This window comes from Neophocaena asiaeorientalis, unplaced genomic scaffold, assembly GCF_003031525.2.
Source record: "Neophocaena asiaeorientalis asiaeorientalis breed wild unplaced genomic scaffold, Neophocaena_asiaeorientalis_V1.1 scaffold76, whole genome shotgun sequence".
In the NCBI taxonomy this organism is placed as follows: Eukaryota; Metazoa; Chordata; class Mammalia; order Artiodactyla; family Phocoenidae; genus Neophocaena; species Neophocaena asiaeorientalis.
The window spans coordinates 1,327,826-1,353,994 of NW_020173668.1; the positions used below are offsets into that span (position 1 = coordinate 1,327,826).

The following is a 26,169-nucleotide window of genomic DNA, read 5'->3' on the forward strand; positions in this document are numbered from 1 at the left end:
TGTTTTTATTTCCATTTCTCTAGGAGGTGGGTCAAAAAGGATCTTGCTGTGATTTATGTCATAGAGTGTTCTGCCTATGTTTTCCTCTAAGAGTTTTATAGTGTCTGGCCTTACATTTAGGTCTTTCATCCATCTTGAGTTTATTTTTGTGTATGGTGTTAGGGAGTGTTCTAATTTCATTCTTTTACATGTAGCTGTCCAGTTTTCCCAGCACCACGTATTGAAGAGGCTGTCTTTTCTCCATTGTATATTCTTGCCTCCTTTGTCAAAGATAAGGTGACCATATGTACGTGGGTTTGTCTCTGGGCTAGAAAGCCCAATTATTTTTACCAAATTCTGGCATGTGCTAGATCCGAGTGTTCTTGTTCCCAATAGGCCAGTCTTCCGTCCATCCAGGAGGAACTGCAGCGCATAGCTGATGATGCCAGAGAGGTAGGAAATGTGACCGGAACCACTGAGATCAACTCAGACCCAGGCCTAGGAAAAGGCAGCTCGGAACTGGGGAGCGAAACTCGGTACCCATTGCTACTGCCTAAGGGTGTAGTCCTGAAGCTGAAGCCAGTTGCCAACCGTTTTTCTAGGAAGGCCTGGAGACAGAAGCGGTCATCCGTCCTGAAGCCCCTCCTCATCAGACCCAGCCCCTCTCTCCAGCCTAGCTCCAGCTCTGGGAAAACAGCAGCTAGGTCAACTCAGTCAGAAGCCCCTCCGAGCAAAATGGTGGTCCCGATTCCTCACGTGATCCAGCCGGCCACTGTCTTACAGACAGTGCCAGGTGGCCCTCCACTGGGGGTCCCTGGGGGTGATAGTTTTGAGTCTCCAGCAGCGCTGCCTACTACGCCCCCTGAGGCCAGGACCAGCTTCCCTCAGCCTGAGCCCCAGACCCTGCTCTCCTCTGCCCCTGTGCCCAAGGTAATGCTGCCCTCACTTTCTCCTTCTAAGTTTCGAAAGCCATGTGTGAAACGGAGAGCCTCAAAGAGAAAGGGGGCCAAGGCCTCTCTCTGTCTGAAGCCTGCCCCCCTCATCCACCCTGCGCCTGTTATCTTTACTGTTCCTGCCACCACCGTGAAGGTTGTGAGCCTTGGCAGTGGCTGCAACATGATCCAGCCTGTCAGTGCAACTGTGGCGCAGAGTCCTCAGACCATTCCCATCACCACCCTCTTGGTTAACCCTACTTCCTTCCCCTGTCCGTTGAACCAGCCCCTTGTGGCCTCCTCCATCCCACCCTTAATTGTTTCCGGCAATTCTGTGAATCTTTCTGTACCATCTGCCCCAGAAGATAAAGCCCAAGTGAGTGTGGACATAGGTTGTCCTTTGGCTGAGGGGAAAAATGCCTTTCAAGGCCTAGAACCCAAATTAGAACCTCAGGAACTATCTCCTCTCTGTGCTGCTGTCTTCCCCAAAGAGGAGCACAGCCCAGGGCCTCCACCAGCAGACAGGGTGTGCCAGGAACAGTTGTCAGAGGGCAATGCCTATGGCTGGACTCTTGTGAAAACAGAGGAGGGGAGGCAGGCTGCAGAACCACTGCCTCAGGGCTTCCAAGAATCTCTAAACACTTCCCCTGAGGATTTAGAGGAAATCATTAAGATGGAACCTAAAGACCCCGGGGAGGACATCTCTGGTGGATCCCCAGAGCAGGACAGCTGTGATGAAATCAAAGAAGAACATGCTGTGGAATTGGACACTGGCTTCTCAAGTGAGGAGTCAAGCGGGCCTAGAGAGGTGAAGAAACAGACGGTCCTACAACAGGAGGAGGAGAGGGGTCAACCAGCTAAAACCCCTTCAGCTTCTCAAGAGCCTACTGATGAAGGAAACTCAGGAGATGTGAGCAAGGGGTCCCCAAGGAATGCTTCAACCTCCACTGACCCTGAAATGGTGCTTAGCAGCCCCTCAGGGAAGCCCGAAGACTTATGCAGTGTTGATGGTCAGTCAGTGGGGACCCCAGCTGGGCCAGAAACTGGAGGAGAGAAGGATGGGCCAGAGGAAGAGGAAGAAGAGGACTTTGACGACCTTACCCAGGATGAGGAAGATGAGATGTCATCAGCTTCTGAGGAATCTGTGCTCTCTGTCCCGGAACTCCAGGTGAGAGTTGGGGACTGTTCTCCAATATTTTGTGGACTCTATAATAGGTTTAGTTTACTGATAGGCCGCCTGCTTGCTTTTTGCACTATAGATAGTCCTAAAATCATTTTTGACTTTTTAAGGTATCACGGGACATAATTTGGGGCTTGAGGTGAGAGCAGAGGGAAAGAGTAAAATGTTACTTATTACATTGGACTTAAACTCATTTAAACATTAAATTGAATCACTTGAGCACAATTTAAATGACCCCCTCCCCCCCAAAAAATCATAAGTATGGACCCTGGCAAAAGAAAATTATCTTCAGCCTTGACCGTTCAAAATACAACTGCTTGGGAATTCCCTGGTGGTCCAGGGGTTAGGACTTGGCACTTTCACTGCTGGGGCCTGGGTTCGATCCCTGGTTGGGGAACTAAGATCCCGCAAGCTGCGCAGCGTGGCCAGAAAAAAAAAGCAAAAAACCCCACAAAACTCCAACACCCCCCCCCTCAAAATCTGCTTCCCCTCCCCCAATCAGTTAATTAACCTCAGTTTTCTCCTGAAAAAGTCTGTACAGTCAGCACTTGGTCAGCCACTGTAGATAGCTCTCTTGAACACTCTTTGGGGTGTTTTGCAGGAAACAATGGAGAAACTGACTTGGCTTGCATCTGAAAGGCGCATGAGTCAGGAGGGCGAGTCTGAGGAAGAGAACTCCCAGGAAGAGAACTCTGAACCTGAGGAAGAAGAGGAAGAAGAAGCAGAAGGAATGGAAAGCCTGCAGAAAGAGGATGAAATGACAGACGAAGCCATTGGAGACCCTGCTGAGAAGCCTCCTACCACCTTTGCCTCCCCCAAGACTGCTCCAGAAGTGGAGACCAGCAAGTCCCCACCAGGTGAGTTGGACAGGCCTGAATGGGGGCAGGTCTCAGGTGGCCTTATTGTCTCAGGGACATGTGCAGAATGGCTAACTTATAAAACAGGTGCTAATTTCCAGAGGAAATCCTCTGGATCCCCCCGCCAGTCACCCTTCCCCCAGACAGATGTTTAACCTGGTGCCATTGCAGAGAAGAGACGCTCAGAAAATTTAAATTTGGCTTTCATCAGCTGCTAGATTTGTACTCAGTTCATGCAAGTTTTTATACTGGTTCTTAATTCATCTGTCATGCAGGAGGCCAAGAGTTATGTTCATTTCAGAAAGCACTGCTTATTCCTCACCAAGACATAGTCTCTTGAGAGCCCAACATCAGACCATACTCACTCTTTTTAGACTTCCATTTTCAGTATGCAGTAGCTGGGTATCTCATTATCATGCTAGTTAATGCAGTTATGCTGCCGACTCTGCATAGGCCTGACTTGACGGGGACAGACGTGCCTCTCATAACATTTTTCCAACAGCTTTTCTCCCAAGTTACTACATAATATAGGATTTGGGTGGGGCGGTGGGATGGGGAGAGTAGAGGTTGCAGGGACAGACAGTTGTTTTCACATGTACTCTAAGGAGAGAACATCAAAGCTGCTGGAAAGGGCCGGAGCAATCATCGAGTTCGCAACAAGCGGGGCAGTCGGGCCCGGGCCAGCAAGGACACCTCCAAGCTGCTGTTGCTGTATGATGAGGACATCCTCGAGCGAGATCCACTCAGGGAGCAGAAGGATTTGGCCTTTGCTCAGGCTTATCTGACCAGGGTAGGCAAATGCTGCTTCCTGTTCCTGCCAGTTGCTTTCAGTGAGACTGCTTCTGTTTCAGGGGAGGTGTTTTTAAAATGAAGTATGCTTTTCAGGCTGCACAACAGCCTTCTATGCCTCTGCCTTTGTTTTCCTGGAATTACCAAAAGAGCTGTGTGAGAGAACTACAAGGACACCGACTTCAGTCCTAAGCAGATTTATTATTACTGCCTTAGCATATTACCCGTCTCTTGCCCAGAAATGGGGGAAAGGTGACTTCTACCATCATCAGTGAGGGGATAGGCTAATGAGGACCTTTACTGAGCCCTTGTCTTGAAAAGAAAGACATTTGGTACACTGGCCAGAAAGTGGGCCTCAGTGAGCTTTAGAGTCATGAACCAACCTGTTGGTGGCAGTGGTCCCTATCTCTCATTCTTTTGGTAACCACCTGGTTCCTTTATACCCCCAGCAAAATGGAGTACTAGCAGTGATAGTCATGGTTTTTCTTGTCTCCTAATATTTTACTAACATTCTTAATTTATGTGTTATTTATCCTCAGATGAGATCATGCTGAAATATACATACCAAGTCCTCCTTATATATCTCAGTATCGAGCTGAAACCAGGAAGGAGAGGTTAGGGTTGTGAGCTAGAGAAAAGCTTACCTGGTATTGTGGGTAGGGCTCTGGTCTCTAGAAAATGAAGGTTCTTCCATCCCCCACTGCCAGAAAAAGAGCTGTGCCTAGCTCATGGCCCTTTGTCTTCCATTAACAGATCTTAGGACCTGTCAGAGGAGTAGCCTCTGAAGGATAATTCCAGAGCTCTCTAACAGTAACTCCTCCTCCTCCCTCTGTCCCATTGTTTCTTGTTGGGGCCCAAAGGAAGGGTATTGATGATTGAAAGTCCTCCTGTATAGGTCCGAGAAGCCCTGCAGCATATCCCTGGCAAATATGAGGACTTCCTTCAGGTCATCTATGAATTTGAGTCAAATACTCAGAGGCAGACAGCTGTGGATCTCTACAAGAGCCTGCAAATCCTGCTCCAGGACTGGCCTCAGCTCTTGAAGGACTTTGCTGCTTTCCTATTGCCTGAGCAAGCCCTGGCCTGTGGATTAGTAAGTAGAGGGGCAAAGACAGCACACGAGGATTCTTGGGTCAGAGCAAGACTGGGATTGAATAGTGCTGATCAGCACTGTTCCAGTCTCCTGACTGCGTCCAGTCAGATAGCCTTCCCCTAGCCCAAGGTCATAAGAGCCTCCTCCTTTTCAAGGGATGATCTTCCCAACTTCTGTTCTCTCATTTTCTTTACATGTAAAATGAGGGGGGTTTTCCTTTGTTTCCAGTGGAGACCTTAGGTAAATCATATGCCCTTTGCTTCTCACTGTTGTGAAACAGGCATTCATTCAACAAATATTTATTGAGTACCTACTATTTGTCAGGCAAAGTTCTAGGTACTAGGGATATAGTAATTATAAAAGACTAAAATCCTTGCCCTCATGGAGCTTATGTTCTCATGGGGAAAGTTAGGTGATAAACAGTAAGACATATATATTATAATAAAAATGATAGTGTATATATAAACAGTAAAATATATATAATGCTTTATAGTGAGAATGTTGCAGTTTTATACACGGTGGTCTGGGAAGGCCTGTATGGTAAAGTGACATTTGAAATGTTGGAGAATAAGTGTCTGAACATGAGGAATATCCCACTAGTTCTGGGTGTCTGTCAAGATGGATAAACACAGGAATAAAGGATATAATGAGATTATTTTGAGAGTCTTAAAGCAGTTAAACGGTAATGGTATGATTATACATAATCTTCCCTTCCTGTATTGTTATGCGGATCAAATGAGTATATATGTGAAAATTCTTTGTAAACGGTGAAATGTGTCTGATCTCACAATCCATGAAACAGTAAGCAACTTGAGATGTATAACTCTTGAATCTTTCATTTACATCTTAGTTTTCTTGGGTTGGTAGACCCCAGTGACCCAAGGTGGATAGATGCTAGAGTCTTTAAAAAAAAAAAAGATCTCACAGGGAATTCCCTGGTGGTCCAGTGGTTAGGATTCGGCACTTTCACTGCCAGGGCCCGGGTTCAGTCCCTCATTGGGGAACTAAGATCCCACAAGTTGTGCAGCGTGGCCAAAAGGAAAAAAAAACGATCTCACAGTTGTAAACCAGAGCCTTGTTAGTCCCCATGCCCCTAGCATATTTTTCTTGCTTCTTATGCTTAGAACCCTCAAGTCCTGCGCACACTGTATAGATGACTCCTCTTTTGCCCTCTTTCCACTCTTGTAGTTTGAGGAGCAGCAGGCTTTCGAGAAGAGTCGCAAGTTTCTTCGGCAGCTGGAAATTTGCTTTGCAGAGAACCCCTCACACCACCAAAAGATTATCAAGGTCCTCCAGAGCTGTGCAGACTGCTTGCCCCAGGAGATCACTGAGGTATTCTTTCCTGTCCTGCTTCCTTTCCATTGTCACCTGGGCTTTAGGCCCTTCATTCTCCCTTCCCTAACCTATTCCATATCCTCTTGCTTCTGAGTGGTGGACTTCGTGGAGGGGATGAAGAAGGCAAGGAATTTTTAGGCTTACCTAAAGCATAAAGCACTGGGGTGGGGTGGTTGTCACCTGAAACCAAAGCCTGACTGCTCCTCACCGGCTTAGGGGTGCCGTAAGTGCCCTGGAAGGGAAGTTCGAGGAAGGAAGTGATGGTCTGGGTGGCGGGTATCGGGAGGATTGGGTTGCTTCCTTGCTCTGCCTTGAGTTAGTGCCTGAGCTGGACATCGGTAAGGCAGGGATAGAGAGTGGTGTCACTGGGAATCAAACCTGTTAATAATACAGGCATACCTAGCCAAGACATGGAAGCAACCTAAATGTCCATGGACGGAGGAATGGATAAAGAAGATGTAGTATATATATACAATGGAATATTACTCAGCCATAAGAAAGAATGAAATAATGCCATTTCCAGCAACATGGATGGACCTAGAGATTGTCATAGTAAGTGAAGTAAGCCAGACAGACGAAGACAAATATCATGTGATGCCGCTTATATGTGGAATCTTAAAAAAAAAAAAAAGAAGTACAAATGAACTTATTTACAGAACAGAAATAGATCCACAGACATAGAAAACAAACTTATGGTTACTAAAGGGGAAAAGGGGGCGGGGGACGGATAAATTAAGAGTTTGGGATTAACATATACACACTGTATAAAATAGATAACCAACAAGGACCTACTGTATAGCCCAGGGAACTATACTCAATATTTTGTAATAACCTCTAAGAGAAAAGAATTTGAAAAAGAATGTGTGTGTGTGTAAACAGAATCACTGTGCTATACACCTGAAACTAACACAACGTTGTAAATCATCTATACTTCGATAAAAAAATATACAGGCATACCTTGGAGATATTGCAGGTTCAGTCCCAGACCACCACAATAGAGTTATCATATAGAGAATATTGTTATAGAGAATATTGCAATAAAGTGAGTCACATGAAGTTTTTGGTTACACAGTGCATGTAAGAAAGAGTTATGTTTACACTATACCTTAGTCTATTAAGTATGCAATAGCATTATGCTCTAAAAAATTTACACACGTTAAGTAAAACATGCTCACCGTCTGTAAATCAACTGTACTTCAATTAAAAAAAGTGCTGGGCTTCCCTGGTGGCGCAGTGGTTAAGAATCCGCCTGCCAATGCAGGGGACACGGGTTCGAGCCCTGGTCCGGGAAGATCCCACATGCCGCGGAGCAACTAAGCCCATGGCCCACAACTACTGAGCCTGCGCTCTAGGACCCGCGAGCCACAGCTACTGAAGCCCGCGCGCCTAGAGCCCGTGCTCCTCAACAAGAGAAGCCACTGCAATGAGAAGCCCGTGCTCTGCAACGAAGAGTAGGCCCCGCTCGCTGCAACTAGAGAAAGCCTGCACACAGCAACCAAGACCCAACGCAGCCAAAAATAAATAAATTAATTTAAAAAAATGCTAATCATCATCTGAGTCTTTAGCAAGTTGTAATCTTCTTGCTGCCGGAGGGTCTTGCCTCAGTGTCGATGGTGCTGACTGATCAAGGTGGTGGTTGCTGAAGGCTGGAGTAGATATGGCAGTTTCAAACAACAAGGAAGTTTGCTCCATCGATTGGCCCTTCCTTTTATGAACGATTTCTCTATAGCCTGCAATGCTGTTTGATAGCATCTTACTTACAGTAGAACTTCTTTCAAAATGGGAGTCAGTCCTCTCAAACCTTGCCACTGCCTTATCAACTAAGTTTATGTAATATTATGTAGTATTATTATGTAATATTCTAAATCCTTTGTTGCCATTTCAACAATCTTCACAACATCTTCACCAGGAGTAGATTCCATTTCAGCAAACCACTTTCTTTGTTCATCTGCAAGAAGTAACTCCTTATCTGTTCAGGTTTTGTCATGGGATTGCAGCAATTTAATCCCATCTTCAGGCTCTACTTCTATTTCTAGTGCTCTTGCTGTTTCTAGCACATCTGCAGTTACTTCCTCCACTAAAGTCTTGAACCCCTCAAAGTCATCTGTGAGAGTTGAAACCAACATCTTCCAAACGCCTGTTAATGTTGACTATTTTTACCTCTTCCCACGAACCACGAATGTTCTTAATGGCATCTGGAATGGTGAATCTTTTCCAGAAGCTTTTCAATTTCCTTTGCCCAGATCCATCAGAGGACTCACTATCTGTGGTGGCTGTAGCCTTATGAAATGTAGTTCTAAAGTACTAAGACTTGAAAGTGGAAATTACTCCTTGATCCATGGGCTGCAGAATGGATGTTATGTTGGTGGGCATGAAAACAACATTAATCTCTTTGTACATCTCCATCAGAGCTCTTGGGTGACCAGGTGCATTGTCACTGAGCAGTAATATTTTGAAAGGGCTCTTTTCCGAGCAATAGGTTTCAACAGTGAGCTTAAAATGTTCAGTAAACCATGTTGTCAACAGATGTGCTTTCATCCAGGCTTTGTTGTTCCATTTATTTATTTATCTAATAATTAAAAAAAATTTTTTGGCTGCGTTTGGTCTTCATTGCTGTGCGCAGGTGTTCTCTAGTTGCGGCAAGCGGGGGCTACTCTTCGTTGTGGTGTGCGGGCTTCTCATCACAGTGTCTTGTTGCAGAGTACGGGCTCTAGGCACGTGTGCTTCAGTAGTTGTGGCTCACGGGCTCTAAAGCACAGGCTCAGTAGTTGTGGCACATGGGCTTAGTTGCTCCGCGGCATGTGGGATCTTCCCAGACCAGGGATCAAACCCGTGTCCCCTGCATTGGCAGGCGGATTCTTAACCACTGCGCCACCAGGGAAGTCCCTGTTGTTCCATTTAAAAGAGCAGAGGCAGAGTAGATTTAGCATAATGCGGAAGGACCCTAGGATTTTTGGAATGGTAAATGAGCATTGGCTTCAACTTAAAGTCACTGGCTGCATTAGCCCCTGACAAGAGAGAGTCAGCCTGTTCTTTGAAGCTTTGAAGCCAGGCATTGACTTCTCCTCTCTAGCTATGTCCTAGATGGCATCTTCTTCCAATAAAAGGCTTTTTTGTACACTGAAAATCTGTTGTTTAGTGTAGCTACCTTCATTAATTATCTTAGATCTTCCGGATAACTTGTAGCTTCTACATCAGCGCTTGCTTCTTCATCTTGCACTTTTATGTTGTGGAGATGGCTTCTTTCCTTAAACTTTATGAACCACCTCTTCTAGCTTCAGAATTTTATTCTGCAGTTTCCTCACCTCTCTCAGCCTTCACAGAACTGAAGAGAGGGCCTTGCTCTGGATTAGGCTTTGACTTAAGGGAATGTTGTCACTGGTTTGATATTCTGGTTTGATCTTAGACTACAAAAACTTTCTCCATGTCAGCAATAAGGTTGCTTTAGTTTCTTATCAGTTGTGTGTTCACTGGAGTAGCACTATTTAATTTCATTCACAAACTTTTCCTTTGCTTTCAAAGCTTGGCTAACTGTTTGGCACAAGAGGCCTAGCTTTTGGCCTGTCTTGACTTTAGACATGCCTTCCTCACTAAGCTTAATAATTCTTAGCTTTTCCTTGCGGTACGCGGGCGTCTCACTGTTGTGGCCTTCCCCGCCGCAGAGGACAGGCTCCGGAGACGCAGGCTCAGTGGCCATGGCTCACGGTCCCAGCTGCTCCGCGGCATGTGGGATCTTCCCAGACCGGGGCACAAACTCGTGTCCCCTGCATCGGCAGGCGGACTCTCCACCACTGCGCCACCAGGGAAGCCCCATTTCTGGCTTTTGATTTGTAGTGAGAGATGTGCGACTGTACCTTTCACTTGAACACTTTGAGGCTTTGTAGGGCCTAAGTGTTCAACTGAAATTGGCCTAATTGTCTCAGGCATAGGGAGTCCCAAGGAGAGGGAGACAGATGGGGGAACAGTTGGTCAATGGAGTAGTCAGAACACATACAGCGTTTTATTTTTTAAGTTCTTCACTTCTCATATGGGTGTGGTTCATGGTGCCCCCAAACAATTACAGTAGTAATGTCAAAGATCACTGATCACAGATCGCCATAATAAATATAATAATAATGAACAATTTTGAAATGCTGTGAGAATTACCAGAATGTGACACTGAGACATGAAATGAGCAAATGGTGTTGGAAGAATGGTCCTGATAGATTTTTTTTTTTTTTTTTTTTTGCGGTACGTGGGCCTCTCACTGTGTGGCCTCTCCCGTTGCGGAGCACAGGCTCCGGACACGCAGGCTCAGCAGCCATGGCTCACGGGCCCAGCCACTCCGCGGCATGTGGGATCTTCCCAGACCGGGGCACGAACCCACGTCCCCTGCATCGGCAGGCGGACTCTCAACCACTGCGCCACCAGGGAAGCCCTGTCCTGATAGATTTGCTCGACACAGCGTTGCCATGAACCTTCAGTTTGTAAAAAACACAGTATCTATGAGGTGTAGTAAAGCAAAGACACTAAAATGAGGTCTGCCTGTACCCCTGCTTTGTAGGCAAGTGAGGGAGAGGAAGTTTAAGAGTTCTTAGCTATCAAAGAGAGGCTTCTGTGTGTCTCCCAGTTAACTAGGAAAATAGAACGCAGAAGTATGTGGATTTGGAATGGTGGCCTAGAGAGGCTCTGGAGACTTTATCTTTCCTTCTGCAACTCTCCCCAGCTCAAGACACAGATGTGGCAGCTCCTCAAAGGCCATGACCACCTACAGGATGAGTTCTCCATCTTCTTTGACCATTTGCGCCCAGCAGCTAGCCGTATGGGTGACTTTGAAGAGATCAATTGGACTGAGGAGAAAGAGTATGAGGTACAGGCTGTGAGGCTGCTGTAGGGTTGTGAAGGGGGAAGGCCATGTGTAGGAGGGATATCTGCCCAGAGTCTGTGTTGAGTGGCACCAACTCCTCCCCAGTTTGATGGCTTTGAAGAAGTGGCACTGCCTGATGTGGAAGAGGAAGAGGAACCTCCCAAGATACCCACAGCCTCAAAGAACAAAAGAAGAAAAGAGATTGGGGTCCAAAATCATGATAAGGTACACCAGGTTGTTGGGGATTATCCATCTTTCATGAATCAAGCCTTGAGTTTTCTGTCTGAGTGGTTCTCTGGCTTAGGGCGGTGCAAAAGCCTCTGTGATCTGAGGCAGTCATGGAGCAGGAACCCAAGGTCAGGCTGCTGTGGACATGCAGAGCCCATGGGAAGAACGGTGCAGCTGCTGAAGAGGTCCCACCCATGATTGCCTCTCTAGCTCAGAGCTATTTCTCTTGTCGTTGGGTCTTCTTCCTTTCTGTTCTTGTGAAAAAATAGAACCAGGATTCATCATTTTAATAATAATGACAACAGCTAATACTGAGCTGTGTTCCAAAGTATCACGTGTCTCTTACATTTTACATGGACTGTTCACTCGTTGAACTCTCACAATAACCCTATGAAAAGATTGCTCTTGTTTGCATTTTATAGAAGAGGAAACTGAATTACAGAGAGGGGCCGTTGCCAGGGTCTCATGTTTAATCAGGGGCAGTGCTAGGATCTGAGCCTGCGTTGTCTGGCTCCAGAGTCTGCTTGTACTCACTGCTGTCTATTGCTCTTCAAGAAGTAGTCTTTTTAGTCCATTTCCCTTTACTACATGTCTTGTACTCCTTCTTCGGGAAAACTGCTTCTCAGTAGCTGAATGACCTTGGGCGATTTATTTAATCTCTCTTTGTTTCAGTTTCTTCATTGTCAGTGGGGATAGTAATGGTACTTATGTCTTGGGTTTGTTGAACAGAGAGTATCATTGAGTGAGCCTTCCATATGTACAAAGCCCTCTCTCAAGGGGATTGGAGGAGAGGGGAGAGCTCAAGGAACAGGGAGACAGAAACAAAGACAGACGAGTGAGTAGATCATATCTCATGAGGGAGCTCTCCAGTGACTTTGCCTCAGATTATATTTCACTTAAATATTTCTTGAAACATCTGGGCAGTTGGGATATGTCAGTCTTTGGGTCATTTACAGATTGTTTCAGGGATTCATAGTAGGCTTTAGTTGAGTTTGGGCATTGATTTCCCCAGGCAACGTGAAGAGATGGTGTATAATGAAAGAGAAAGGAAGCGGGGAAGGGGGTCAGGGGGCAGGCTTGTTCAGATGGCTCACAACTTAGCTCCCTCTATTGGTACCAAAAATGCTTGGCAGTTAACCGAGCCCAAGTGTCTCCTAGGAGGCTGAGTGGCCAGATGGGGCCAAGGACTGTGCCTGCTCCTGCCATGAGGGAGGTCCTGACTCCAAGATGAAGAAGAGCAAGAGGAGAAGTTGTAGCCACTGCAGCAGCAAGGTGAGGAGGGAACTGGTACCAAGGGGTATCGGAGCTGCCTAGGGCAACCCCCAGGTTGCCTTGCTGTTTGGGGTATTGTTTGCTACCACAGATGTGTACCTCATTGAATTCCTAAAAAGATTACATGGGGATAAGTAATATGCCGTACACATACACATTAGTGTGTGTATGCAAAATAAACAGAATCTTTAAAAATATATGTATAATGGATTTTGCTTTTTAAAGAGAATCTTGTAGATGAAGCTTTTGGAATAGGGAAGAATCAACCAGTTCATATATTTCCCTCGTAGATTTTTTTTTTTTTTAATGAAACAAACCTGTGTGAGGAAAATAGCCTAAAGATAATGCTGGTTCTCTAAAGTAGGGTTGGTTGGCAGCAGAAATACAGTCCTTGGTTAGAGGATTGGTAGAATCCAGCACTCTTTTTGGGGCCATTTACAATTGTTGGAGCAGGCATGCATGTTGGTTGACTTGCTGAGCATCATGGCAAGGTTTCTTCCTTTGGTCGGCCCCTAAGACAAAAGAGGTCAGAAGACCCTTGACCCAGAAGGCCATCCCTGCAGGTCTGTGACAGCAAATCCTACAAGAGCAAGGAGCCCCATGAGTTGGTAGGCGGCAGCCCCCACGGAGAGGCCAGTCCCGTGCCTGGTGCTAAGGAAGCTGGGCAGGGCAAGGACGTGATGGAGGAGGAAACCGCAGAAGAGCGAGAAAGCACTGAGGCAACCCAGAGCAGGACTGGCAGGAGTACCAGAAAGGGAGAGATGCCTGTTCCAGGTGAGTGAGCCAGCTGCCAGCCCAGCCTTTCTCCCTTTATTTCTGTCTCATTCTCACATACTTCAAGCAAGAACGTCTTTGAGCCTGGATAATATTAGTCTTTTCTTTTCTTTTTTTTTTTTTGCGGTACGCGGGCCTCTCACTGTTGTGGCCTCTCCCGTTGCTCCGGACGCGCAGGCTCAGTGGCCATGGCTCACGGGCCCAGCCGCTCCACAGCATGTGGCATCTTCCCGGACCGGGGCACGAACCCGTGTCCCCTGCATCGGCAGGCGGACTCCCAACCACTGTGCCACCAGGGAAGCTCTATTAGTCTTTTCAGGGATGGACTACCACCTCTTTTACTAATAAACCAGTAGGAAATCCTTACTGTCCAGCCTTAATTTTCTTTCCTGTGGCCTCAATCCTCTTGCAGAAATAAGAGTGCTACAAATTGACATGATCCAGCATTTTCTTTTTTTTTTTTTAAATATAAATTTATTTATTTTTGGCTGTGTTGGGTTTTCGTTGCTGCGCACGGGCTTTCTCTAGTTATGCGAGTGGGGCTACTCTTCCTTGCAGTGTGCAGGCTTCTCACTGCGGTGGCTTCTCTTGTTGCGGAGCACGGGCTCTAGGCGCACGGGCTTCAGTAGTTGTGGCTCACGGGCTTAGTTGCTCTGCGGCATGTGGGATCTTCCTGGGCCAGGGCTTGAACCCGTGTCCCCTGCATTGGCGGGCGGATTCTTAACCACTGCGCCACCAGGAAGTCCCAGCATTTTCTTCTTGTGTTCCCATTCCTGAACCCCTTCCCCTTGTCTCCATATCCTCTGTGGTCTGCATTCTAAAGCCTCAGCCATTCTCAGCTTTGGCAGTCGGACTTCATATCTTTATATAAGTGACCCTAGCCCCCACCCTCACCTCACTCTTGGACCTAAGAACTTTATCACGGTAGCTTGCCAGAGTGACCCCGTGGTAATTTGTGTCCTTAGATGCATTGTTACACTGTCCATACCCTTAGATCCTTATTTTCCTCTTAAACAGGATTGGCAGCAGGGAGCACTTTGCTGTCTCCTCAAGAAGTGACTTTTACAGACCAGCTCCTCCTCGATGGCCCACCGCCCTGCTCACCAGAGACTCCTCAGCTTCCCTCCAAAACTGGAACTGTGCTGTGTGCTGTTAGGAGTAACCAGGCTGGGCCTGAGGTTCTCTCCTGCCCCAGGGCATCCCCCAGACTTCAGGATGAGGGCGAGGGCCATAAGCCAGGGCATGAGTCACAGGCTTCCATGCTGGTCTGGAATGCTTCAGAAACTGAGAAATTGCCCGGAACCGTTGAACCCCCTGCTTCCTTCCCGAGTCCTGTTTCCTCACGGACTGGAGACTTAGGAGGAAGACAGGTGTCTGGGAAACCAGATACTCAGGAGAGCTGGCTGCCTTCCAGTAGAGCTGGGGTGACAGCGGATGGGGTGTCTCCTGTCCATGAATCTTCTTCATTAGGTACTGACACCTCGGAGACTTCCCCCAAAGCCCCTAGAGGAGGTTTGGCTAAAGACAGTGGAATACAGGGAAAGGGTCCAGTGGGGGAGCCACAGACGAAGGCCACAGAAGCTACAGTGTGTGCCAACAACAGCAAGGTCAGCTCCACGGGGGAAAAGGTTGTCCTGTGGACAAGGTAGGTGGGGATGGATGTGTGAGCGTGTTTAGAAAGTGCATGGAGCACACCCACGTTACTGTTTTAGATTAATTGCCTTATGTGGATTCCAGGGAAGCTGACCGTGTGATTCTGACCGTGTGCCAGGAGCAAGGAGCACAGCCGCAGACTTTTAGCATCATCTCCCAGCAGCTCGGAAATAAGACCCCTACTGAGGTAAGTAGGGGAAACTCTGCTAGAGCTTCAAGCTCCAGAGGAACCAAGGAAAGGAAGAGGACAGGTTGGCTAACTAAGAGGTGATTGGTGATTATAAAGGTCTTCCCTGAGGAGGACCTTGACTTGTCAGCGTGGTTAGTCGTAGCTCTAGAAGAGAGAGGGCATTGAATTTTGAGGTAGAAGCCCCAGGGACTGCATTCTAGTTTTGTTTTTAGAAGGAATGTGACTTTGGGCAAAATGTTTAGCCTTTTAACCTGAGTTTCCTTATCTGTAAGGAGGCCACAGCCCTCACCGCCTTACTGTGTAGAACAAACAAGACTGTTCAAGTTGGTATACAGTGCTTAGTAAATGTTAGGATGTTACTAACTTAAGAAAGGTGAATGCGAGCCTCCTCTCCTCCCAGGTTTCCCATCGTTTTCGAGAACTCATGCAGCTTTTCCACACAGCCTGCGAGGCCAGCTCCGAGGATGAGGACGATGCGACCAGTACCAGCAACACAGACCAGCTGTCTGACCACGGGGACCTTCTGTCTGAGGAAGAGCTGGATGAGTGAGGCCCTGGGAGCGTGAGGGTGTCCTCTGCACAGGATCGAATCCAACAGGCACCCTGATCGGGGGAAGGGTGGCTGTACTTGGCTTGTAAAACCCTTGAGCTCAGTGTGAGGAGCTGGCGGAGCAGGGGGCTAGGGACAAGGACAACGGCAGGCTGGGGGTTGGATGGCCCTGCCATCCTGTGTGTCTTTTATGAAGACCTTAGAAATCTACGTTGTAAAGAACATTGAGGGAGAGTGCAGCCCAGTTCCTTTTCTGTGTGTTTTTTTTCTTTTCTTTTTTGTCTGGTGGTACGTATTTATTGTTGTGTGATCTGATCACAGTGTTTCTAAATGTGATAAATGCATACGTTGGTGTAGCCAGTCCAAAGACACTGAGCTCCTGCATCCAGCAGTTTTTATTGTAAACTAGCTCTTTCCTTTTCTTGGAGCTTTAGTCCATGAGGCTGTCGCCACTCTGGTAGCACTGGGCCAGGCTGCGTAGCTCCTGCAGCGTCTCCTCTAGGTCATCCTGTTCCACTCCAGCGTCCATGAAGCTGGCCCAGCGCCGCAGGTCGAGTTTGGCGAGATCTTTGGCCAAATCTCCCAGGGTCCGGTTCAAGGATGAAGAGGAGCAGAGGGCCCCGAGCACTGGGATGCTCTCCACTGCTGCGGAGGGAGGGAAACGGGAACCCTGTGAATGGACCACTGTTCTACCCTCGGTCTGTTGCACACACACGGAAGTCTGGGCCTCTGGTAGACTTGATTATATAGTCAACTCAATAAATTGTGTGTCCTCTTCCCTTTGTAAACCAGCACTCCAGAGGAAGAACACTTCTCTCAGGAGCCATAGAGTGAATAAAGGAGTGTTAAACTGGGAATTTCCCAAGTACCTTATCCAGGAAGGGGTATAGTAAAACTCTCCCATGCTTGAAAACCTCTTGGTTTTCTTCACCTACTACATACCTGCCCCTGTTGGCGGACCATCCAGAACCAAACCCTGCTGGCTGAGGCTTGAGGAGAAGAGGTAGGGGTAAGGAGGAACCACCTTACAGGGAGTCAGCAGCAGATGAGAAGAGCTGTGGGGCAAGAGGACAGCAGCTGAGTGAGAAGAAGTCAGGGGAGGCGGCAGGTCTGGGAGGGGAGCGGGGGCAAGGATTATACTGACCTCCTGACTCGAGGCTGCTGCTGCTGCAAGTACTGGGCCAAGACTTCTTCCCCGGTGGTGCACGCATGGAGCGGGGAGGGCAGGGGTGTCCCTGGGGTGAGCTGACTGCCAGAACAAAGCCAAAACGACCTTTAATCTGTGGCAGCATGAATGAGAAACTAGGACTTAGGTTCTCAGGCCATCAGCTGGATCGGGATGCTCACAGCCTTTGTTTTCTTTTTTTTTCTTTTGCTGTACGCGGGCCTCTCACTGTTGTGGCCTCTCCCACTGCGGAGCACAGGCTCCGGACGCACAGGCTCAGCAGCCATGGCTCACGGGCCCAGCCGCTCCGCGGCATGTGGGATCCTTCTGGACCAGGGCACAAACCCGTGTCCCCTGCATCGGCAGGCGGACTCTCAACCACTGCGCCACCAGGGAAGCCCCTGTTTTCTTTTAAGTGGCCCAGAGGGAAGGAGAGCAGGGCAGTGCCATTAGAACACCCAGAGGTATGAGAAAAGGATGTGAAACAGAAGTCTGACAAGGGCTCCTAAGGACCACCAGCCCTCACCTGGTGTGGCATGCTCTGTCTAGACCCCTCAGCACCACGGACTGGGCAAAGCAGCACGTTCCAGAAGGGTCCCCACATGCAGACAGTGGGGTCCATGGGGTGGCTTCTCCAAGCTGCATCAGCGTATCAGGGAGGGACTGGCTTGGAACTAGGGGGAAGGGGATGGTTGCTCCTGCTGTGACCACCTAAAGATAAGGAAGAAATCAAGTTATAGAGCTTTTTCTCAGCTCTGACCCATCTCCTCACAAAGCTTAATACCTTTTTCCCAGCGAAGTTCAGCATATCAGCCAGATGAACCATGGAAACTGGTGAGGAGCATAGGCGATAAGGAACAGTGACTGTGTCCAGGGCTGTAGCCAGGATGGCGCCACAGTGGAAGGGCAGAGCGGCCTGTAAAGAGGATACAGAGAAGAGCACTTGGCCTTCTGGGTGTGGAAAAGAGAGTGTGGAGGCAGAATAGTAATGGCAGAGAGGCCCGCATGCGTTGGGACAAAGCAGGGGTGTGTTTGGCCCAGGGCTGGATAAGCATAGGACAATGTCATCTAAGAGGCCACATCAGAGCCGAGTTCAAGCTGAGGCTTCAAGAATAGAGCCAGTAGCAGATAAAGGCTGACTCGGCGAGCGCGTGTGCGTGCGCATGTGTGTGTTGCCCTGTCACTAGCTGCAGTCAGAACAAGAGCATGGAGCCTTACATCATATTGCAGGTGAGGGAAGTTGACAGGTGGCTCAGGTTGCAGCCCCAGGCTCCCACCCAAGGATAAGGGGCAGACCAGAGAGCTGTGAGCAGACAGGTGCACCAGACCGAAAGCTGTGTTTAGCAGACGGTAGATGTTTTTCTGGGGCTCCTGGTGAAAGAAACGAGAGTAGTTTGTTCGAACCAACTTTCTCACTGGGCTATCCTCATTTCTCCCTCCTTACCCTGTGACCGTTTCTCCCCACAAGAACTACTCACCCCGAGGCGGTACGGACCAGGGAGCAGGCCCCAGGTTATTATTCCCCGCCCTGAATACTCGTCTTGTAGCAACTCTGCGGCCTTGGCGCCTACCCCAGAGAAGCCACTGTGCAGGTCACACAGGATCTGGAAGCCCTGGAGAGAGGTGAATGGCGAAAGTCAGCAGGATGAGGGGAGTTTCTACCCAAGTGCCCGCCATGCCACGCAGCTACCTGCAGGTAGTCGCATTCCTCCACGTAGAAGTGCAGCCTGTCCTCCAGCTCTTCCAGGTACTTGTGTTCCTTCAGGATACTCTCCCCTTGGCCAAAAGCCTCCAGGCGACCTGCTTCCCTGCCATGCATAAACACAGTCCAGGATTTACAGGACTCCCCCACTTCCATCCCTCTGCCCAAGAGCTCTTGTATTGGAGGAGGGCAGGGAAGATGGCCTCAAGAGCCTCATCCAACATTAGTGGGGACCCAGTTTCTTGCCTCACAGCCTCTGGGGCCCTCCATACCCATCATGGTTGTACTTCTGAATCATACAGATGCTCCGGGGATGGAGATGGACTCTGAGAAAGTCTGACCAGACTCTGATGCTGCCCTCTGTGGGGATAACTGGTTTTGGAGTTGTAGTGGTGGTGAATGGTGGGGGACCTGAAGAAAAAGCAGAGGAAACGTACCTTTCTCCATGTTCCTGCTCTGCCCCACTCCCCATTTTGCAGTATCTGGAGAAGTCTCACCTTTGCCATTGGGAATGGATTTGACCCTCCAGATACCATCACTATTCAGCACTCCCTGGGCGGGATGAGAAAATCTACATTTAGGTCCAGGCCGTCTAGACGCAAAAGTTGATTTATCCTCCCTGATTTTGCTGGCCACACCCTACAACCTCCTTTCCGTTCACGTACTCACAGTCCTTTAGTAGGAGAAAAAAGTGCTTTTCCTCAAAATACCATTCTAGGGCATTTAAGATGGCTAAAATTATCTTTTTCTCTGCCCCAGTGGAGGCACTCTGGTTGTAGCACTGGGCTTAAAAGTTCAGGGCAGAGGCCCTCACCTCTGCACTCAGGAGGTCCTGGAGATAAGGGTTCTTGGGATAGATTTCCTCTTTGTGTGTGGTGAGCTTCCCTTGCCTGAAAGAAATTGGAGATTGATCATAGTGTCAGTTTCCCTGAGTTTCTCCAGCTTGCTATGCTCCTTCCCAACTCCTCTCCAAACATCACAAGTACCATGCTATTGCAGCATCTAGCTGTTTGTCCCTGTAGAGTCCACCTTCTTGTTTTAGGGAGCTCAGACTACCTGTACAAAAATAACAGACAATGTTAGGTAAAGCCCTGTCCCTCCAGTCGTTCAGCTAACCTTCCTCTGATCACCTGACAGCCTGCTGTCATCATCACTCCAGCGCTTTGGCCCTTCCAAGCTTTCTTGATTAGACATGGGTTGAAAAAAACCCTTGCCTAGGAGAATGTAGATTCCATCCTTCATTTCCCATCTTAGTCCTTAGCTTTGGGACCTGGGCAAAGACCACACCCAGTGGTTCTACGGGAGCGCCACAGTTCAACATCTCACTGTGTCTAGGGACAAGTAGCCCATTCCAGAGATAGCTCTTGAACGGAATAAAATTTTGCTTTCTTGCGTCCCCTCAGGTGTTGGCATACTGTGGTTAGCTCTCCTTGGGGCTCCTCATCTCTGGTCCTTCAGCCTAGTATAGTCGGGGTCAAGGATCTTGACGCGAACGGATGCTAGAGACTCCACACGCGAAGGGGAACACTGGGAATTGGCTGACTCCAGCCACCACCTAACCCTTCAGATCCATGAGTATGAGTCTCGGCGTGTAAGTCTCTTGGCCGTGTAACGTCCGGCCGGTCCGGTACAGGACGTCGGGGCACAGCTCTCCCGGCTGTTCTTTGGCATCGGTCGGCCTGCACAGCGCAGCATCCTGGGGAGGCACAGAGGAAGGACTGGACTCGGGTGGCGAGAGGAACAGGCCGGAAGCAAGGACTGGAGATCCGGAAAGGTTCAGCTGAGGCAGCCGCCCAGAGACCTTACCTGCTGGTTCCACCAGTGCGCTCCCACGAAACCCGCAAAATGTCCCAACTGCAAAGTGAGCACCTCCCGGGAACCCCTCGCCATGCTGCGCGGCTCCGCTGGGTAGCACAGCCACAGCCTGCCCACTCGCTGCTCCTTGCCGATTGGCTCAGCAGACTTGTGGGTGGGGCCTCAGTCCCGGCGTCCTATTGGCCCATAAGCACATCCTTTCCCATAGGATAAACGATTCGTTGGGCTTTAATGACCCCGCTCCTCATACCCCGCCTCTTCCTGGCGTGGAACAGTCTTGCTTATCAGTCTTAGTTGTCGAGGGGTGGGGCGCAGTGGCGCAGGCCGGAAGTTGTGGGCACCAGGGCTCTAGCGCCGTGCTGGAGTGTTCTTGGTGCTGGGTTCTCTGCATACCCCGGTGGGGTTCCTGGTGCGGCTCACTAAAGATTCTCCTACCTACTCCTGACGGCTCTTGCAGCTGTTGTGCCTTTTTTCATAGGATACTTCTGCTGGCTAATAGCGACTCAGGCAAAAAATAAAACCTTGCCAGAAAACTAGACGCTACCCTAAAGCCTCACATGTGTCCTCTCCTTCCTGTCCAAAACTCACAGCCTTCCTGACTTCTAACCCTGTGGACTGGCTCGCTCTATCTATGTATATAATGTAAGTCAATCCGAGTACATATTCTTTTGCGTCTGCCTTTTGCTCAATATTGTTAACTTCTTCCCTGTTCTTGCATATACTTATAGTTCATTTTCATTGCTTCAGAATGCCGTTGTAGAAACATACCTCAAATGATCTATTCTGCTGATAATGGACTTTGGAATTGTTTCCAGTTTGGGGCTATTAGGTGCTACAGTTAACATTCTTGTGCATGTGGACATGCACACATTTCTGTTGTGTATCTACCTAGGAGTGTAATTGTTGGATCGTAAGGATGGGAATGTGTGAATATGGTAAATAACACCAAACTTTTCTAAATTTAGTTTCACCACCAGTGTAGGAGTGTTTGCAGGTGATGTTCCATAACCTTGCCACCATTAAAAATTTTTAGTCCATATCATTGGTTTTAGTTTTCCTGATTATTAGTGAGATTGAGAGCACCTTTTTATGTTTATCACCATTAGAATAGCCACTTTTGTGAAGTGCATGTTCAAGTCTCTTGCCCATTTTTCTTTTGGGTCATCTCAACCATTTGTAGGAGTAAGTACTTTATTCTGAATACAAGCCCTTTGTCAGTTACTTGTGTTGAAAATATCTTCTCCCACTGAAGTATATTAACTCTCCTGCTATGATTGTCTATCTCCTTGTAATTTTGTCAGTTTTTATTTTCTTAGGCTATGTTATTACTGCATACTACTTTACAGTTTTATTTTCCTGATGGATTGAAACTTCCACCATTATAAACTATCCCTCTTTTTTCAAATAATGCTGTTTTACCTTAATATCTACTTCGATAGTAATATAGATGAACCAGCTTTCTTTTGGTTAGTGTTTGCACAGTGTATCTTTTTTTGACTCGCAACTTTAATTTGTCTCTTGAAGACAATATACTATACGCCAGAAGCAAACACCAAGTGGGATTATACATGCATGTGCTTTATTGGGGAAATGCCTGTGTGGGAACATCTCGGGAAACCAGAAGAGGCTAGGAGAGTCTCAGACCTTGATGAAGGTATGAATGAACCCGTTGAAGAATAGAGGGAAGGAAGAAATCTGACCGCAGTTTTTTTCTTTTTAACACCCTTATTGAGGTATTATTTATATACAGTAAATGATATTGAGGTGTCACTTACATCCATCTTAAGTGTATGATCTTGTAAATAAAGAGTTGTGCAGTCATCACAATTCAGTTTTAAAGCATTTACATCATCCCCAAAAGATTCTTCCTGTGTGATTACAGGTAAACCCTGTTCCTACCTCTAACACCAGCAACCACTGATCTACTTTTGCCGTTATAGATTTGCCATTTCTGGATGTTTCATATAATCATACAAATGTATTTTTGTGTGTTTGGAGTCTTAGCGTAAGGTTTATGTTCCCATGTTGTAGTATGTATTAGTATTTTGCTCATTTTTGGTTATCCGTTTACAAGTCGATGGATATTTGGATTTTTAAAAATTTTTAGCTATTATGAATAATGTTGCTATGAATAGTCTCATGCTGCTTGAACACAAGTCTTTGTGTGGACATATTTTCATTTCTTTAGGGTAGATACTTAGGGGTGGAATTGCTGGGTCATGTGATAACTTCGTGCTTAACATTTTTAGGAACTGCCAAACTGTTTTCTAAAATTATATTTCCATTTTATATTTCCACTGGAAATGTTTGAGAGTTCCTTTTCTTTTTCCCTGCACCCTGCAGCTTATGGGATCTTAGTTCTCTGACAAGGGATTGAACCCAGGCCCTTGGCAGTGAGAGCACCGAGTCCTAACCACTGGACCACCAGGGAATTCCCATGGAGGGTTGCTTTTTCTCCACATCCTCCCCAACACTTGTTATTGTTGTCTTTTTGATTTATAGCCATTCTAGTGGGTGTGAGGTGGTATCTTACTATGGTTTCGATTTGCTCCTAATCAGTAGTGATGTTGAACATCTTTTCATTATCCTGTCAGCCACTTATATGTCTTTTCTTTTTTTAAGTTTTTAATTTTTAAAAAAAATAATTTTTGGCTGCGTTGGGTCTTCATTGCTGTGCACGGGCTTTCTCTAGTTGTGGCGAGCGGGGGCTACTCTTCACTGTGGTGCACGGGCTTCTGCTTCTCATTGCAGTGGTTTCTCTTGTTATGGAGCACGGGCTCTAGGTGCGTGGGCTCAGTAGTTGTGGCTTGTAGGCTCTAGAGCGCAGGCTCAGTAGTTGTGGCGCATGGGCTTAGGTGCTCCGTGGCATGTGGAATCTTCCCGGACCAGGGATCGAACCTGTGTCCCCTGCATTGGCAGGCAGATTCTCAACCACTGCACCACCAGGGAAGTCCCCAGAATTACTTTCTTACTTTCATTTTTGGATTTTTCATTGCTAGTATAGAGAAATACAATTGGTTTTTGTATATTAATCTTGTAGTATTGTTGTGACCTTGTTGAACTTGTTTTGAGTTCTAGTAGATTATTTTGAGATTTCCTAAGGTTTTCTATATACAGGAATATGTCATCTGAAAAGAAAGAGTTTTGCTTCTTACTTTTCATTCTGAATTCAGTCCACCTGAGTGATGAAGAAAAGCCCCAAGAGACCAGCTGTGCAGCAGGCTTAGCATGGAGACAAAAAAAAATTGGGGCATGAGGATCGGGTCTGCAGTAGAAGGATCTTAAGAAAAAAAGGGGACTGGATAGGGTAGATTATGATAGAGTATTTGGAAAAAAATTAAGAATCCATATTTAGCAAATTGCAAAAGTAATGAGGCAATTCTTCAGTAAGGATTTTGTACATAAATGATAGTATAGTCATACAGCTTACTATTCCACATTCATGAAAGAGAAGAAGGCATATTGATTATGAGCTTGGCCTTCCAAAGATGGAAGCCAATTTCCTAGCCTCATTTACAGTTAAGGATCAGGCTTGTCAATCAGATTCAGGTCCTGTCCAGTAAGTATCTGGTAAGGGTAAGAGCAGTGGCATCTTGCTTTTTTTGGGAGGCAGCAGCACTGCAATTTCTGGGGGCTAGCTGCCATTATCATTAGTATAGGCTGCAATGTCAATGTTCATAGTAGCACTGGTGACTTTATCACAGCAGACCCTCCCCTGTTGTGGTCAGGATGTTGTCTGTGGCTGCTGAGCTTGTGACAGTGTCCCTCTTGGAGGTTCTGTGTGCTATTTCCTTTTCTTTTTAAATTCCTTAGAGCAGGCACTCGATTTATAAGAAAAACTCCTGGCAGGTACAATTTCCAAGATACCTGGAAACACCAAGGTATAGAAGAGTAAGTACACTATTGTGTTTAAAAAAACGTGTATTATTTTAGAATTTTGTCTCTATAATTTGATTGCCTCTAGAAAAGGGAGCTGAGAGAAAGCGAGCCTGATTTTCCATGAAATGTTTTTGTATGGTTTGAACTTTGTAACCCATACATGGCAAAAATAAAGGCATAGTGAAGCCACTGAATGACATTAAGGGAATTGCATGATGTGCTGTGTTTAGAGAGCTCACTCAGGCAGTCCAGTGAAAGACTGGAGGGAGGAGCCAAGGGTAGTTGGCAGAGAAACAAATTAGCAAATGATTATAGTAACTCAAACAAGAAGCGATGGGGTTATGAAAGGCAGTGGTAGTAAGGATGGAGAGGAGGAAGTGAGTCTGAGCTACTGAAAAGACAGATCTCAAGGCTTGACTATCTGTATTGGGAGGTGTATCAGTCAGGGTTCAGTCAGAGAAGCAGAACTGTATTAAAAGGGATCTGTTAAATGGGTTCACACTTTCCAACTGTGGGAGCTGGTTACGCAGTCTCTATAAGGCTGTTATCTTTGAGTCTGATGCTAGAACATCAGTTAGCTAAAGTGTCTGGGGATTGGGTCAGGGATGGAGGTTTTATTTTTGACAGGGAATCCTTGAGGAGGATAGGGTAGGGGCAGCTGGCTCTCCAGTGAAAAATGCTGATATACATTCAGACTCTCTTCTCATAGTAATTGTTCAAATAAAGCATTAATAAAATCCAAGTTATAAATAGTAGCTACCTATCATTTAATGGGGGCCTACTATGTGTGAGGCACCTGACATTTATTATGTGATTTAATTCTCACAAAATCCCTGAAAGTTTGGCATTATTATTACCTTTACATAATGTAAAACAGAGATAAGGTAAAATTAGAGAAGGAAATAGGCTCAGACAGTTAGCTAATAAGCAGCAGATCTGGGAATCAAACTTCTCACTCTTTGGAACCAACAACCCGGGCATGGTGAGAGAATCAGACTCTTCTGAAATTGATGAGTCAGTGTTTTCTCAAATCTCAGAAAGATGGTACACAGATAGTACTATTCTACATGGATTAAAGATGTTAATTCACTACATACAATGTATGCTGTAGGGATTTAGAACTTCTTTCAGGAACCTGTAGAAAGGGGCTGTACTATACAAAGTTGCCAGACTCAGCTGGAGTTTGAGGAAAGTTCTCAGGGACCATTGATAAAAGAGTAAATAGGAAGTGAATGGTCTGGGAGGGAGAAGTTCAGGAGGAGATTGAGTCTCAATCTCCTAAATTGAATAAAGTCTGGAAAATTTCTGTAGAATTTAGTCTCAACAAGCAGAATGCCAAAGAAATTCAATTTGGCCAATCTGAAGGCTCTTTCCATCTTATAAATATAACACAACACTTTAAGAAAGATACTTAATTTAATTTTTTAGGAAAAGCTACATGATTATTTAAAATGTGAAAACCACAACTAATAAACTGATGTTCGTTTCAGGACATCTTATTGCCACCACAGTCACATCACAAGGAACCCACTGCAACGAAGGTTGGGAGCTGACTGCAGTCCTGTCCAATCCCATAAGTGCACGTGCTTGGCTGCTCTTCTTGTGTACTGCAGGACTCCCCCATCTGATTGGGTCCATTAGAAGAAAGGTCCATTGTCTTCCACGTACCTTGTGACCATGGCTTAGAGGTAGGCACAGAGCCGCTCCAGCTGCCCAGGATTCCTATTACTTAGGAACAGCAACTCCTTTTTCCCTTCTTCTGTATGAGCTAAAATGGAGCCAAACACAGAAAACTGGCAGTTTTCTCCTGTAGCATTGTGTTACTTAGCAAATTCTGTAGTCAAAGGCTACGTTATCCAGACTATGTTCTGATACAATTAGCACTCCCAAAACCTCACTTCTAGGCCCTTTATTCCATCCGCCAGTATTA

General features: G+C 46.8%; 3 protein-coding genes across 10 annotated transcripts in view; 1 reads left to right on the forward strand and 2 right to left on the reverse strand.

Moving 5' to 3' along the window:
* GON4L (gon-4 like) overlaps positions 1 to 16,528 on the forward strand; it is an 83,671-nt gene extending 67,143 nt beyond the window's left edge. For all 3 annotated transcript variants that reach the window (XM_024748099.1, XM_024748101.1, XM_024748100.1), the window contains 12 exons: positions 376 to 2,079; positions 2,693 to 2,948; positions 3,554 to 3,738; positions 4,633 to 4,830; positions 6,019 to 6,162; positions 10,871 to 11,014; positions 11,117 to 11,236; positions 12,398 to 12,511; positions 13,075 to 13,285; positions 14,303 to 14,930; positions 15,023 to 15,125; positions 15,529 to 16,528. In XM_024748099.1, the coding sequence (XP_024603867.1) occupies positions 376 to 2,079; positions 2,693 to 2,948; positions 3,554 to 3,738; positions 4,633 to 4,830; positions 6,019 to 6,162; positions 10,871 to 11,014; positions 11,117 to 11,236; positions 12,398 to 12,511; positions 13,075 to 13,285; positions 14,303 to 14,930; positions 15,023 to 15,125; positions 15,529 to 15,678 (3,957 nt within the window). In that variant the 3' untranslated portion in view covers positions 15,679 to 16,528. The remainder of the gene's footprint in view (positions 1 to 375; positions 2,080 to 2,692; positions 2,949 to 3,553; positions 3,739 to 4,632; positions 4,831 to 6,018; positions 6,163 to 10,870; positions 11,015 to 11,116; positions 11,237 to 12,397; positions 12,512 to 13,074; positions 13,286 to 14,302; positions 14,931 to 15,022; positions 15,126 to 15,528) is intronic.
* On the reverse strand, positions 15,960 to 20,477 carry MSTO1 (misato mitochondrial distribution and morphology regulator 1). Of its 4 annotated transcripts, none has more exons than XM_024748103.1 (14): positions 20,352 to 20,477; positions 20,106 to 20,241; positions 19,532 to 19,601; positions 19,360 to 19,435; positions 19,043 to 19,097; positions 18,818 to 18,956; positions 18,534 to 18,651; positions 18,322 to 18,456; positions 18,062 to 18,214; positions 17,628 to 17,759; positions 17,370 to 17,554; positions 16,823 to 16,927; positions 16,621 to 16,733; positions 15,960 to 16,320 (listed from the first exon to the last, which is right to left on the reverse strand). In XM_024748103.1, exons 1-14 carry the CDS (start codon positions 20,433 to 20,435, stop codon positions 16,109 to 16,111), a joined length of 1,713 nt encoding a protein of 570 aa, XP_024603871.1. In that variant the 5' UTR covers positions 20,436 to 20,477; the 3' UTR covers positions 15,960 to 16,108. The 4 variants fall into 4 exon arrangements, with proteins under 4 accessions (XP_024603871.1, XP_024603870.1, XP_024603872.1 ...); XM_024748102.1 differs by having other exon boundaries at positions 16,056 to 16,323; XM_024748104.1 differs by having other exon boundaries at positions 16,058 to 16,348.
* Positions 20,478 to 23,368: 2,891 nt separating this feature from the next.
* DAP3 (death associated protein 3) overlaps positions 23,369 to 26,169 on the reverse strand; it is a 31,947-nt gene continuing 29,146 nt past the window's right edge. For 2 of the 3 annotated variants that reach the window (XM_024748121.1, XM_024748119.1), the window contains exon 13: positions 25,641 to 26,007. In XM_024748121.1, the coding sequence (XP_024603889.1) occupies positions 25,922 to 26,007 (86 nt within the window). In that variant the 3' untranslated portion in view covers positions 25,641 to 25,921. Of the gene's footprint in view, positions 24,228 to 25,640; positions 26,008 to 26,169 lie in introns of those variants that run through there. The other variant, XM_024748120.1, reaches the window with a different exon arrangement.